The following is a 14,073-nucleotide window of genomic DNA, read 5'->3' on the forward strand; positions in this document are numbered from 1 at the left end:
ACCTTCTGGCTAATCCTGTTATCTTAAAATGTAAATTATGAGAGTGGATCTAGTAAGATCTTTACAACTTTGAGACATTCTTTTGATTTATTGTAATAATTAATTAAAAAGTATCTAACTCCCTTGCTAACACTAGTGAAGGGGGCACTCTCTGTCCCCCTTCTGATGTCTATGTCAGAAGCTTTCTCTGTCCCTTTTTATACTTTAATAAAACTCTGCTATACAAAAGAAAAAGCATCAATTCTTCGGCACTCAGCTATATGGTCCAACTCTCACATCCATACATGACTACCGGAAAAACCATAGCTTTGACTAGATGGACTGTTGTTGGCAAAGTAATGTCTCTGCTTTTTAATATGCTGTGTAGGTTGATCATAGCTTTTCTTCCAAGGAGCAAGCATCTTTTAATCTCATGGCTTCAGTCACCATCTGCAGTGACTTTCGAGCCCAAGAAAATAAAGTCCGTCACTGTTTTCGTTCTCTCCCCATCTATTTCCCATTCAAGTACAATGCCAAGATAATGACAATCCTGGGTAGCAGATCAAGGTAGGGCTTGGAATCTTCCTGGCCCTCAGGAAATTGTTATTTCTGAGTCTTTCTCTTGTCTTTGCCCCTCCTTAACGACTTTATCTCACTTTCCTCATCCATAAAATGGGTTGTTGTAAGGTTTAACTGGAATTATGCATGTAAAATGCTGAGGACGGTGCCTGGTACCAGAAAAGCCTTCACATTATGTTTGCCCTTCTCTACTGCTCCATTCCAGGGAGTCATTTGAGGCGCTGGAGGAGGACATCCCGATCTGCCATCCTCCCAGTCCCCGAGCTGAACAGCGCACCCGGGAAGCTGATGGGAAAATACCGCGCAGCGCATAAGGCCAACAGGGAGTGGTGGCCCCGGGGATGGACTCTTGGGGGCCCTGGGTAACCTTTCTGCCCTGGCGTCCACCCTCCCCAGATTTGAGCCGCAGACCTCCGGGCGGGAACGGGGGCGGTGCGCTCCAGCCCCGCCGGCGCGTAGGCGGGCGGGCGGGCGGGGCTCCGCGACCCGAGCCCTGGGCCGCCAATATAGGCGCTCGGCGGAGGCGCTAGTGCGCGGGGGCAGCGCTGCGGGCGGGGGCCGAGATCCAGACACCGAAGCAGCTGGCACCCGGGTGGCCCGGAGAGGGGCGAGCAACATGAGCAGCAAATGCGACGTGGTCGTGGTGGGGGGCGGCATCTCAGGTCAGTGGCGGCTGCGCGCCCTCTTTCCCCCTCCCCGGGCTCCGACAAGTGGCCGCTCCGGGAGGCACGCGGGGCGGCCGTGCGGCGGGGTGTCCCCCGGAGCCCCTAGACTCTCCGTGCGCAGGAGGGGATCTAGAGGGTCCCAAGCGTCGCACACAGAATCCTCCCTCAGGGGGAGAAGGATTTGGTGGCCCCCCTCCCCTCCCCGGACAGAAGCCGGAGGATGTCTTTTGAAGGTCTGGGGCTAGACTTTGAACTTCTGCCCCGGACAGCTGCCAAGCCTGAGACTGCTGGAATTTTCAAAGCGCCGGGGGGCGGGGAGAGAGGGTGGTGGTGGTGAGAAAACGGGCAGGGGAGAGACTCACTGCTGCTGCTAAGTCACTTCAGTCGTGTTCGACTCTGTGCGACCCCATAGACGGCAGCCCACCAGGCTCCCCCGTCCCTGGGACACTAGGGGGTGGCATAAAGGTCAGTCGCTTGCCCCAAGCAAAGGTCAGTCCTTTTGCTCCAGCCCGACCTGGACACTCTACACCCTCACCCGGAGCAGGCATGGACCACGACGTGTTGTTATTCTGGAACCAGGAAAACGACCTTGAACTGCTTCCGGTTCAAAAAGAAGGGATTGGACCCTGGGGTATCGACCCTTTTGACCCCGATTCTTTCTGATTACACGATTGCCATGGGTCTACCTGTGGCTGCAGGGCCTTCTTGTCAAATGCCTTCTTGTCGAATGTCTCCTCTCCTTCTGCCCCTTCTTCTCCTCCCCCCACCCCCACACTCAGTGGAGGGTGGCCAAAAGGCTTAGAAAGGATGGGGGACAGAAAGTACCCTCATAGACACGAGGAAGGGAAGTGGGACTGGGCCTCGAGAAACAGACGCCAGAAGATGGATGGGGTCAGCTGGGGAACCCACCCTCTGAAGAGAGTCAGGCAGATCCTATGGGGAGGGGTCAGTGGAATATTAAGTGATGCTTCCAGAACAGCCTGTCTCACAGACCCCTGAGAATGCTTTGGTCCGACCCCCAGGGCCTCCTGGTACTTGAGCAATAATGAGGACACCTCCAAAATCCACCACTGTGTTGACTAAGACGTGCCCTAACCAGACATCAGGAGCCGGCCTCCAACTTGCTCCCTGGGGGGTGGGCAGGTCAGAGGCCCTCAGATTCTCTTGTGGCAGGTGAAGAAAGCAAGGTGCTGGATGTTGGATGCCATGCCTCCATTCCAGCTTTCCTCACCTTTGAGTCAGACCTCAGGCTATCCCTCTGTTTTCCGGGTCCCCCACCCGCTCCCCGGGCTCACCCATGCCAGGCTCTGTGCACAAGGCTACAGATGCTTTAAGTACAACAGCATGCTGTGGTGGGCTTTGGCTCTATAGATTCCATTTTCATTCAGTATTTTAGACATCATCTCTCCTAGAGGAACTCGGTGTGTGTCCATGCTGCCTTGCACAGCACTCCCATCTTATAGAAGAGGAAACCTCTCTTTCTAGACCTTCAAAGTCCTTTTCTTACCCAAACTATGTCTAACGTGTTCCAATTTTTCATTTCCCCCTTTATTTTGTTTTTTCTGATTCATTCTTCAAACCTTCACTCTCACTCAAATTATTCATGTAAGACTCATACTGGAAAGATAGATAAGGGTTTAGCTATTTTTTACAGCAGTGGTGAATCTCTGCTTTTGGCTCCCAAACTCTCCAAACAAGGGGCTGGTGAGTAGATCTGCCTTTTCTCAAGAATGTCACCTGGAATAAGCATTATTCTAAAAACTGAGAAAGCAGGGTTCCAAGGCCTTACTCAATTGCTTTATCTGCTTTGTGAGGATAACACCAACTAGTCATAGCTAGATTACAACATCAATCTAAAAGGTAGATGAAGCAATGTGTGTGAAAATGGCTTTGCAAAGTCTGATGTATGTATGACACAAGAGATTACAAGAGTTTTGCTCATTTATTCAAACAGTACACATTAGGGCAGGCTGTGGTTGATGATGCAAAGCTAGATCACATTTTTCTTGTCCCGGAAGATTTATCAGTCTAGGAAAAGAGATGCGGTATCCAGACAAAGACAATACAAGGTAGAAAGTGGTAGGTGCCACAAGAGAGGTCCATTCATTAGTTCATTATCCATTCATTCAACGAACATTTGCTTCCTGTCCCGCATCCTATCCCAAAGGGAAGGAAAGATGAATTAGTCAGAGCCATTGCCCCTGGGGTACTCACAAGCTGATGTGGGAGGCAGAGTCGTGAACGAGTGATACTAATGACCTACGATATATACCTTTCAATAGGACCTCCTACTGAAGGTTATAGGAAAGGTGAATGTTGACCTCTAGGTGAATGTTGAACTCTGCCTGAGAATATCCAAGCAGATTTCACAAGGATGGTGAAGTAGATCTTAAGGAATTGATATGAATTCACCAGGAGACTGGATGAAGAAAGTATCTGAAGCTAAAGAATAGCTTAAATCACAAATATGTGAGATATTCTCATGCTTAGGAAAGATAAGAACTTTAGCACAGGGACTTCCTTGGTGTTTCAGTGGTTTAAGACTTGTCCTTCCAATGCAGGGGGTTGCAGGTTCAATCCTTGATCGGGGAGCTAAGATCCTACATGCCTTAAGGCAAAAAAACCCAAAACATAAAACAGAAGCAATGTTGTAACAAATTCAATTAAGACTTTAAAAATGGTCCACAGGAAAAATTCTTTAAAAAAAAAAAAAAAAAAGAACTTCAGTGTGGAGAATTGAGGGGGACTTGTGGGAGACCAAGCTACAAAGGTGGGTTGGGATGAGTTGTAGCCTTGTATGTCATCACCCAAAGATTTAGCTCCCTGGTGGCTCAGATGGCACAGAATCCACCTACAATGCAGGAGACCCAGGTTCAATCCCTGGGTCAGGAAGATTCCCTGGAGAAGGGAATGGCTTCCCACTCTAGTATTCTTACTTAGGAAATCCCATGGACAGAGGAGCCTGGCGGGCTACAGTGCATTTGGACACAAAGAGTTAGACAGGACTGAGTGGCTAATTTTGGGGGCTTCCCAGGTGGCGCTAGTGGTAAAGAACCCACCTGCCAATGCAGGAGACATAAGAGATGCAGATTCGATCCCTGGGTCAGGAAGATCTTCTGGAGGAGAGCATGGCAACCCACTCCAGCATTTTTGCCTGGAGAATCCCATGGACAGAGGATAGGGTCACAAAGAGTCAGACATGACTGAGTGACTTAGCACACACGCGGTCAATGAATAGCCACTAATGAATTTTCATTCACAAAGTGATATGTCAAGTGACAGGAATATGATGTACAAAAAGAGGGATGTGCAGAAGAGCAGGTTTGGGGAAAGATGGAGCATCTAGAATTGAAGGTGCTGATAGAACACCCAGGGAGAGATGTCTAGCAGCTGTGAGTGCAAAGAACAGGTTGGGCTGACAGATTTGTGTGACAGAGACGTTTTAGTTGAAGCCCCTGAAGTCTGTGAAATGACCCAAACCAAGAGTTGAGAGAGAAGAGAGGATGCCTAGGACAGAACTGGTTGAGGGGGTGCTCACCTCCTCCACTGGGAGGAAGATATTTCAGTCTTTATAGTTTGATGAGAGAGATGAGGAAACTGAGAAACTGAAAAACACTTGCTGCTGCTAAGTCGCTTCAGTCGTGTCCAACTCTGTGCGACCCCATAGACGGCAGCCCACCGGGCTTCCCCGTCCCTGGGATTCTCCGGGCAAGAACACTGGAGTGGGTTGCCATTTCCTTCTCCAATGCATGAAAGTGAAAAGTGAAAGTGAAGTCGCTCAGTCGTGTCCAACTCTGAGCGACCCCATGGACTGCAGCCTACCAGGCTCCTCCATCCATGGGATTTTCCAGGCAAGAGTACTGGAGTGGGGTGCCATTGCCTTCTCCAGAAAAACATTGGTTAATCTCAAATCTTAGCTCATATGTCATTTACCGGGGGCAGCCTTCCCAAATCCCTCCAAATGGGTTGAGATGCCTTTGTTTAACTCTCCTCTGCCGTCTTGTTCTTTTCCTTGAGTTTTTAATTGTTCACATTTTAGTGTCATTTCTTGTTCAATCATTTTCTCCTCCACTACACTGTAGGCCCCTGGAGCCCTGGGAAGTGTTTCTATGTCTCCTGGAGGACCCCCAAACTCCAGCTCCAGAGCTCTGCCTGGCCTAGTTAGCACTCAATAAATGTGTTAAATGAACAAACTTTAACATTATCCCCACAAAACAGCAGTTGATTGCATCTGAAATTCACATCCACTTACTCCTGACCCTTTTGCATGTCCTGCCAAATCTTATTGAGTAAGGGAAAAATGGTAAAATCAGAATTTTAGGATTAGTTGGTGACTGACTCAGTTAACTTTGTTAATTATTAAACTTGGGCCATTCTGGTAGTTCTCTGATAGTGTTCGAAGCTGTCAGCAAATTCTAATCACTCCCTTTGGCTAAAGTAGAGATGGACTGGGGGTACAGATAGTTAATATATAACCTTTTCTTTTTTTTTTTTTTTTAGTGTTTGAAAAATTCCAAGGCGACTGTAGAACAGCTTTTTGTTTTGGGAAATGCGTGTGGCATATAAACGCGCACCTGCTGACATCTCTTTCACCCAAGGAGCAGGTCATCTCTGGGGACTTGGCAGAGTAATGGCATTTCCCACATGGAGCTGGACAACAGCATACGGCTTCTGTTCCGAGTCTCGATTTTAATGTTTGGTTTGGTAGAACCATGGAAACTATCTTTTGCAATTCTGAATGGCTCTTGCTCAAGCCTCAAAATAAAAGCTAAAAAAGGGAAACTTGAAACAGAAAGGAGATTTTTTTCCCCCAGGCTTGAGAGAAGTGATCTGGCCATCTGAGGGTGGCAGGCACTGGGCTGACAGCCTTTAAGAGTCAAAGTCAGCCTTCCAAGTGGTAATCAACACCTGGAAGGTGATCTGTCCAGCCAGAAGGGCCAGGGGGCAAGCCTGCTGCAGGCTGGAGGGACTGGCCTAGGCAGGGTGCATCAGAGAGGGCCCACAGGGGATCATGAGTTGAGGGATGTGATAGGCAGATTAGGCCTGTGTGTTAATGGCAAAGCCCCCGCCTCACCTTTAATGAAGAAAGATGGAGAACTTCCCTGGATGCCTATAACCCACCTGAATGTTCTAAGAAATTGTAATTGGATGGAAGTGCTTAGAAATGTGTATATCCCAAAGACAGGCTATAAAGAGGCAATATGCAGTGTTAAAAGAGCATAGGTCAGACGTCAAACAGACTCGTTATGAATTCTGTTTCCTCTACTTAGCTATTGTGTCACCTTAAAATTTCCCTCACCTCTCTGTTCTTCAGCTGCCTTTTAAAATGAGATTCCCAGCGCCGTTATTGGCCGAGAGCTTGTTGCTAGGAATAGAAAGAATGCACATAAAGGACTGTACACAAGAGGCCATTATGGCGATAGCTTGTTTTAAAAAGACAACTTGTCTTTTTGGAAAAGACATCCTTTTTTTAGCTTTTAGGGTTTTTTAATCTGTGGGAGCAGAAGCAGGCATCTCTGTAATCACGTCTTCCTCTTTACTGACCAGTCATTTTTCTTGCTGTGAGGCATTTATAAGCATTTATATGGATGCTGTGACTATAGGATCCATACAGGCATCATTCCGACCTCATCCTGCCCCACCCCCATCCCTTCAGTCCCTCCAATGAGGAGTCTGAGAACTCAGGCTTATCCTGGGCTTCAGAGCCACCAAACCCATTGTGTTCCTTATCAGAAGAAATTTTCAAAGCCCTCGATATGTATTTCATCACTACCCCAGCCTGGCTGCTATTCCCTTTCTGATCTGGTCTTCATTTCAGCCACCTGACACCCGTCTTAATTATAAGAAATAATAAGTGGGATTATTATTTATCTCGAATAATATTAATTATTTAATAATAATAGAAGAGTCAGCATTTTGAGTGCTCTCTGTATGTTAAATTGAGTAACAGTGAGGTGATCTTAATATTAGCATCTGCCAGGCACCAAATGAATTCAAACTCTTAGTGTAGAAATCTGTTCTGTGTTTAGAATCTCTGACATATTTACCTCTTAACTATATACAAAAATTAATTAGAATTTCAGAATTTTCTTTCAGTTTAGCTGCTACGTTTCTTACATCATCTGTGTTGGTAAATCATACACAAGCCAAGAAAGTAGGGCTGTGAAACACAGCCCTGTTATAAAACAATATTCCATGAGTGTGTGTGTGTGTGTGTGTGTGTGTGTGTGTGTTGGCACATGTACATGCATAGCCACTAAGCCACTAGCCACCTCCTCCAGGAGGGGGAACTCATTCTAAAAGTTAGTTTGTCCCAGGTGCTAAGACTATACATAAAATGGCTATCAAATCCAAAGATGAAACTAAAATTAGTGTGAGTTCCAAATCAGAGTGACATGCTACTGTACACATTTCATTTGTCCCAGGTGTCCCAGGTGACATTATACTATGACCTTGCCACCTGTAATAATTCAATATTACCTAATTCTAAATGTTATTTAAAATGCAGAAGTTCTAATTCAGTGTACATCAGTTAAGGGCATGTGCATATAGACTTTGAATCTTGACAAGAATAAAGAAATGTACAAACATTAGAATTCGGTGATAGCAACATTTGTTGTCATTACTGATATCTGGAGAAATGCTTGATACTGGAACATTTTATTGACTTTATTGTGTCACTAGAACATGAAAATGCCACTGAAGCCCAAAATATTAGAGAAATAAGTTAGAAACTAAATTATCTCATCAAGTTCACAGGGTAAATTTGAGTCAGAGCCCATCTGTATATTTATTGACAAAAATGTATAAATCATTAAAGCAGCTGATTTATTCTTTCATCTTTGGATTTGATGGCCATTATACATATAGTCTTGACTTCCCTGGTGGCTCAGACGGTAAAGCGTCTGTCTACAATGTGGGAGACCCGAGCTCGAGCCCTGGGTTGGGAAGATCCCCTGGAGAAGGAAATGGCAATCCACTCCAGTACTATTGCCTGGAAAATCCCATGGACAGAGGAGCCTGGTAGGCTTCAGTCAATGGGGTCACAAAGAGTCGGACACAACTGAGCAACTTCACTTTCACTTCATACATATAGTCTTAGCAGTGTTCCATGTGTGTGTCTATTACTGGATCTCACTTACCCTGTTTAAATTACTTGTTTAAGCATCTGTGAACGTTCACCTGATCATAGGCTGCTCAAAATCAAAGACTTTGTACAATGTATCTCTCTATCTCTGGTGGTTTAGCAAAGAACCCAGCTCACCTTAGCCTCCAGAAATTGAATTAAATTGATAGAATCCCTTGATCAAGATTGTGGGTCTTCTCAGGCTTTGGGTTCAGAGAAGGTAAGCCTTACAACCAGAGATCTATTGGAAGGATGGGACTAACTTTTTACTTCCTGGAGGAAGCAGGATAACACAGAAGTTAAATGCAAAAACCCTAGGAGCCTAACAGTTGGGTTTAATCCTACGTGTCCCTAACTGTATAGCTTTGGTTAGTTACCTACTTCCTCAGCCTCCAGATACTCACTTATTAAGTGGAGTGATGTTCCTGGGATGCTCAATCAGTGTTAACTCTGCTATTTTTATAAGTCAGCAGGCAGGGCTTAACTGAGGGGATTTTGGAAATGTACAAGATTGAATACACTTCTAGGTCCCCAGAACCGAGCCAAATGGAGAGGCCATATTTAGGATGAGGGTTTTTGTTCCCATAGTAGAACACTTTGGAAATTTCCTCATGTGAAAATACAGCATTATCATTTTGCAAGGGCCCCAAGCTTCTTGGGCTTAGCTTTTTAAGGACATCTCCAGTAGCTCTGCCTGCAATGTAGGAGACCCTGGTTTGATTCCTGGGTCAGGAAGATCCCCTGAAGAAGGGATACGCTACCCACTCCAGTATTTTGGGGCTTCCCTGGTGGCTCAGCTGGTAAAGAATCTGCCTGCAATGTGGGAGACCTGGGTTCAATCCCTGGGTTGAGAAGATCCCCTGGAGAAGGGAGTGGAGAAGGCAATGGCAACCCACTCCAGTACTCTTGCCTGTAAAATCCCATGGACGGAGGAGGTTGATAGGCTACAGTCCATGGGGTCTCGAAGAGTTGGACACAACTGAGTGACTTCACGTTCAATTTTCACTTTCATGCATGGGAGAAGGAAATGGCAACCCACTCCAGTATTCTTGCCTGAAGAATCCCAGGGACAGAGGAGCCTGGTGGGCTGCTGTCTATGGGGTTGCACAGAGTCGGACACGACTGAAGCCACTTAGCCACCACCTGGAGAAGGGAATGGCTACCCACTCCAGTATTCTGGCCTGGAGAATTCCATGGACTATTCCATGGGGTCACAAAGAGTTGGACAAGACTGAGTGACTTTCACTGACTAGAAATCAGTAATTCCCTTGATAATGGTATAAATTTTTTTCCTGACTTTGACCATCCAAATCCCATAAATTTCTTCTGAGCTAAAAACATGTTCTGAGGAATTCCCTGGTGGTCCAGTGGTTAGGACTCTGTGCTTTTGCTTCAGAGGGGCATGGCTCCAATCCCTGGTAGGGGAACAGAAATCCTGCATGGCATGTGGTGCAGAAAAAAAAATTTTTGCTCTAATAGAGTCATTGATAACTGAAGATGGAAGCATCTTTAGTTTTATCTACTAGTGACAGCATCTGGTTTTCCAGTGAATAAAGTCCCTGTTCTGGAGGATGAACCCTCAGCTTTAGGAGAAAAGGCAGTTGGAACAAGAACCTGACCAAATGATGCTATGTGGAAGATAAAAATGACTAACATTTTGAATGCACTGTTTTTACTTTCAAGTTTACAAAACAGATCCATGTTCAGGCTCTTTGGTTAACTCAGTAAACAAAGTACTACAGAAAATGAAGATGTGTAAGCCATGATCTCAAGTCATCGTCTGTCAGTTTACTTAAGGGAGGTACAGAAAGTCTTCTGTAAGAACAAGCTCTTACTCTCAGAAAACTTAAAATGCAATTGCAGACACAAGCCCAGCACATACAGGCAATAATAAATGACTAGAAGTAATAAATAATTGAGTTCTGTACTGTGGGACCCAAGTAAATCATAGAAGACCCCAGGAATTGGAGAAGTTCTTCTTAGAGGTGTGAAATTGGAATAGTTCCTGAAGAACAGTCAAGGTTTGGGGTTGGTAGAGAAAGAGAGGCTTTAAAGATGGGAGGAATAATATAAATCATAAGGCCATAGGCTCCAGTTTACAGGTGATATTTCTATTTATAAGAAGGTAAAAAGTGTAATAAGTCTAAGATAGTAAGCTATGGAGATATGGGTAATAAATTTGGAAGGAGGAGGGCAGGATCAAGCAATGAAATGTTGAAAAGCAAAGTGAGTTTGTTAACGTTTTTCAGTGGTTGGAACTAAGGAAGCATTGACAGTTTTTGCTAAAAAGATAAGATGGGCAGTTGTGAAAGAGGGCAGCCCTAGAGCCAAAGAAACCAAGAGATGGGTAGTAATTCAGGAATAGGTTGAGAGGTGATTAGCTGATTATCATGAATTGAGTTATCCTGAAGCTCAAAGCAGATTGCAAGAGAAAGTGAGGGGAGGCAAGAATGGGAAGAAGTTCTTCTGTTTTACTGAGAAAACACCTAGAAAAGAAGTATCACAAAAATTAATTAGTATTTTTCCCCTGAAGTTTCATAGTTGAAATGGAAGGACTTGATTGTATTTAAAATTTTCCTTTTTTGAAAAAATAAGATCAAAGAGATTTCATCCCTAAGGGTTGTGACCCAGCTTACTAAATGACAAACACACATCTTGAGCAATCTCAAACACAAAGTGAATAGTTCAACATATTTTGTAATGTAAGAGTTTTCATTGAAACCTGTTGTTTTGTGAGAGAGGGCAAAATCAGAAAGCGAGGTCAAAGTTTGACCTTTCAAATGTTAGGTATGTTACCAGAGTCTCTGTTTAATGGCATCTTAAATGTCATATTCTGGTTAAGTTCCATTTTAAGTCAGAAGTTTACATTCTTGATCTTATGTTAGTCATCTCTTACCTGGGTCACTTTCACTCTGGACTCACCATCAGTATCAACATTTAATCTAAAAAAATGATGCAAATGAACATATTTATAAAGCAGAAGCAGACTCCCACACTTAGAGAAGGAAACTAGTGGCGCTAGTGGTGAAGAATCCGCTTGCCAATGCAGGAGACACAAGAGAAAAAGGTTTGACCCCTAGGTCGGGAAGATTCCCTGGAATAGGTAATGGCAACTCACTCCAGTGATATTCCATAGACAGAGGAGCCTGGTGGGCTACAGTCCGTGGGGCCGCAAAGAGTTGGACACGACTGAGCGACTAAACACACATGGGGGAGAAGGCTGGGAGAAAGGGATAGTTAGGGAGTTTGGGATTGACATGTACATACTGCTTTTAATATATATAATGACTTGTATGTTCATTCATTTTGAGAAGCATCCATTTGCACCTTGTACCTCAAGCAGTCTTAAAAACTTGTTATAAACTTAAAAAAAAAAAACACGTTTGTCAGAATTGCACAATGCTGCAAGTGTCCTTCTAGGTATTTAGTTTTATTTGCTCTCCTTCCAACCTAAATAGCCCTCCCTCCTTTTAATTTATCTTGCAGACATTTCCAATGATTCATTTATAGTGAATTTGGAATCCTGACCTCATCTTTTGTGTTTTTTTTTTTTTATTCCTGTGATCCCAGTCGTGTTTCTGGGAAAAAATTGTGTCTTTATAATCATGTTTAATTCTATCTTACTTTTTGGGTTATTTTCCAGTTTTTTACATTAAAGCAACTTTGGAAAAATTTTGTTAACCAACACAGCCCCCTTTCAGATAACTTTGGGTAAAGGGTTAATCATCAAATTAATGACCAAAGTTCCCTCGAAAATTTTTAGAAAGATAGGCCACTGATGTAAATGAAAGATGCAATCACATTCCTTCTTGGTTATTTACAGCTTAAGGAGTTTTTTTTTGGAGAGGTAAGAATGTCTTTTAATAATGTGAGTTGAGGAATAATACATACTTATTGTGAAAATGTGTAAATTACAGAAAGGAGCAGAAAGAAAACAAAAATAGTCTATAATTGATGCCTACCAAAAAAGCCACTGTTATAATTGTCACCTGTATTTTCTGTTTGCAAATCATCTACTGGATTTACCATACTCACTGGTAGTCCTTTTAACACAAATAACAACATATTATGAATGTTTAACCATGTCTTCAATTCTCTTCTATACAATATTAATAACTTTATATTAGATTGTATTTATTTACCAATCTTCGATTGCTGAACATTTGTGTTGTTTCCAAATATCTATTTTAAACAAAGTTATTGTGAATATCCTTGTACCTAAACCTTAGTGCATAATTCTGATTACTTCTTTAGGAAATTCCTAGACATAAGTGTTAGGAATCATTTTAAGGCATTTGGTAATGATCACAAAATTGTTACTCCAAGAAAGTTTTGTCAATTTAAGGTAAAATTTTAATAATGGGCTTCTTAGTTATTTCTCTAGGAAGCCAGTATTTTTCCATCTTTGACATAACACAAAGAAAACCAGGGATCTTCACCAGTTCAGAGTTGTAATTTAATGAAGTTGTAGGTACTAGGTTTTGTAAATGTTCTTTAGTTTCATAAAATTTCAGTGGTGGCATGTAATTCTTGCTCTTCTTGCTCTCTATAACATGCAGGCAAAGCACTTTTGCAATGAATGCCTTATGCCTACCACTGTTTACTAGGTATTTATATATTATACAGTGCTTAAAAATTTTTTGAATACCATTATCCTGTGCTTCTAGAAGTTTTATATCATTAATTAAATCATTCTGTGTGTTTCAGCACAGAAAAGAAAAAAGAATAGTCCTGTGGCAAACCATTTTCTATGATTATTTTTGCCCATCTAGATAAGAAATTAATATTGCCTGGGTCCAAGGTCTATTGTAAAAGCTAATCAAACAGCTGTTTCATGTTTTACATTTTAATTTCCTTTCCAGTTTGCATTCAAATCCTGTGATAGATTTTGGTTTGTTTAGGAGTCCTATAAGATACAGTTGGCTGTTTCGGAATAGCCCTTTTATGCTATGCTTGTTAAAATTAAATAGCCCTTGTTAAGTAGTGATGATAGACACCCATAAACGCATAAACTCAGATGAGTTATCCTCATTTCATCAAACGTGTTTTATTTTGTTGTTTCTGCAGGGGAGAAAAAAGAAGTCGTTTGTTAATTCGTTGATTCATCCATTCATCCAATAAACCCTTATTGAGGGCCCTATTTACCAAGCATGGGGCTAGACATGGGAATATACAGATGGGTAATCCATGTTTCCTTCTTTGAAGGGCACACCAAGCAGAGGGAGGCACATTCAGCTACATACTGGTGAATTCTCTGAGCAGTGGTGGGTGCAGAGAAAGATAAATTCATCTGGTTCAGGTGATACAGAAGAGAGGAATATGGCAGTTTCATCTCTGGGCCTCAGAGGACCCAAAGGAAGACTTGGTGATAGGATTTATTGGAAAGATAGTTAGCCAGTTCAGATATTCTTCCACCAAATAGAGTGTTATGTGCTTGACATTTAAATCTACATTGGTATCTACCTCTATTCTTCCCCTAATCTACAACCATTTTATGGAGCTCCCTGTAGGATTTCTCACAAGGAATCAGAGGATACTGAAAGTGATTACAGAAATGGATGATGGAATCCCAGATGAACAAGAGAGAAAGTGACACTGTGAGGGAACTGTTGATAGGATTTGAGTGGAAAGGTTGATAGATTGAGGATCTTGGGTTAAAGGGCATTCATATTAGATGGATTTAAACAAGTGAACCAGAAAGATAGAAGATCATGATTGCAAGGG

At 43.1% G+C, this 14,073-nt stretch overlaps 1 protein-coding gene across 1 annotated transcript in view; it reads left to right on the top strand.

Moving 5' to 3' along the window:
• Nucleotides 1-1,097: 1,097 nt before the first annotated feature.
• MAOB (monoamine oxidase B) overlaps nucleotides 1,098-14,073 on the top strand; it is a 120,988-nt gene continuing 108,012 nt past the window's right edge. The window contains exon 1 of the mRNA XM_068962953.1: nucleotides 1,098-1,220. Coding sequence (XP_068819054.1) covers nucleotides 1,175-1,220 — 46 coding nt within the window. The 5' untranslated portion in view covers nucleotides 1,098-1,174. The remainder of the gene's footprint in view (nucleotides 1,221-14,073) is intronic.

The sequence above is a fragment of the Capricornis sumatraensis genome, chromosome X (genome assembly GCF_032405125.1).
Source record: "Capricornis sumatraensis isolate serow.1 chromosome X, serow.2, whole genome shotgun sequence".
In the NCBI taxonomy this organism is placed as follows: domain Eukaryota; kingdom Metazoa; phylum Chordata; class Mammalia; order Artiodactyla; family Bovidae; genus Capricornis; species Capricornis sumatraensis.